Here is a 372-nt window from a genome sequence, read left to right as displayed (position 1 = left end):
GAGGAGGCAGAAGTTTCCGACTCACCGGTGACGATGAGCAGCAGTGGAGCGTGGAACATCAGGTAACCGAGGGTGCAGAAGAGACCCCGATTTTCCATCGCATCTATGTGGGCTGCGGGCGGGGGCCGGGCTCGGGGCGCAGCCGGGCACGCCTCAATCCATCGCAGGCAGCGGGGCCGGGTCAGGGCTCCTTCCCAAAAAGCCACAGCCGCCCGACTAGCCTCGGTTCGCGGGGAAGCAAATATAAAATCCACAGCCTGCTGTTCACCCTCGCTCGCAGGTGGAAGCGACGTTCCTGGGAATGAAGCAATAAACCTCGTCCCGGTCCTCTGCTGCGCTACTCGCCGGCGCTCCGCCGCCAGCGGGCTTCCA

At 64.0% G+C, this 372-nt stretch overlaps 1 protein-coding gene across 1 annotated transcript in view; it reads right to left on the bottom strand.

The window, feature by feature from the left end:
* The window catches only part of VSTM2B (V-set and transmembrane domain containing 2B), a 2,851-nt gene extending 2,527 nt beyond the window's left edge, over positions 1 to 324 (bottom strand). Inside the window, exon 1 of the mRNA XM_035893619.1 lies at positions 26 to 324. Coding sequence (XP_035749512.1) covers positions 26 to 98 — 73 coding nt within the window. The 5' untranslated portion in view covers positions 99 to 324. The remainder of the gene's footprint in view (positions 1 to 25) is intronic.
* Between the last annotated feature and the right edge of the window lie 48 nt (positions 325 to 372).

This window comes from Egretta garzetta, unplaced genomic scaffold, assembly GCF_000687185.1.
Source record: "Egretta garzetta isolate BGI_Z169 unplaced genomic scaffold, ASM68718v1 scaffold354, whole genome shotgun sequence".
NCBI lineage: Eukaryota > Metazoa > Chordata > Aves > Pelecaniformes > Ardeidae > Egretta > Egretta garzetta.
This window is presented reverse-complemented; position numbering and strand designations above follow the sequence as displayed.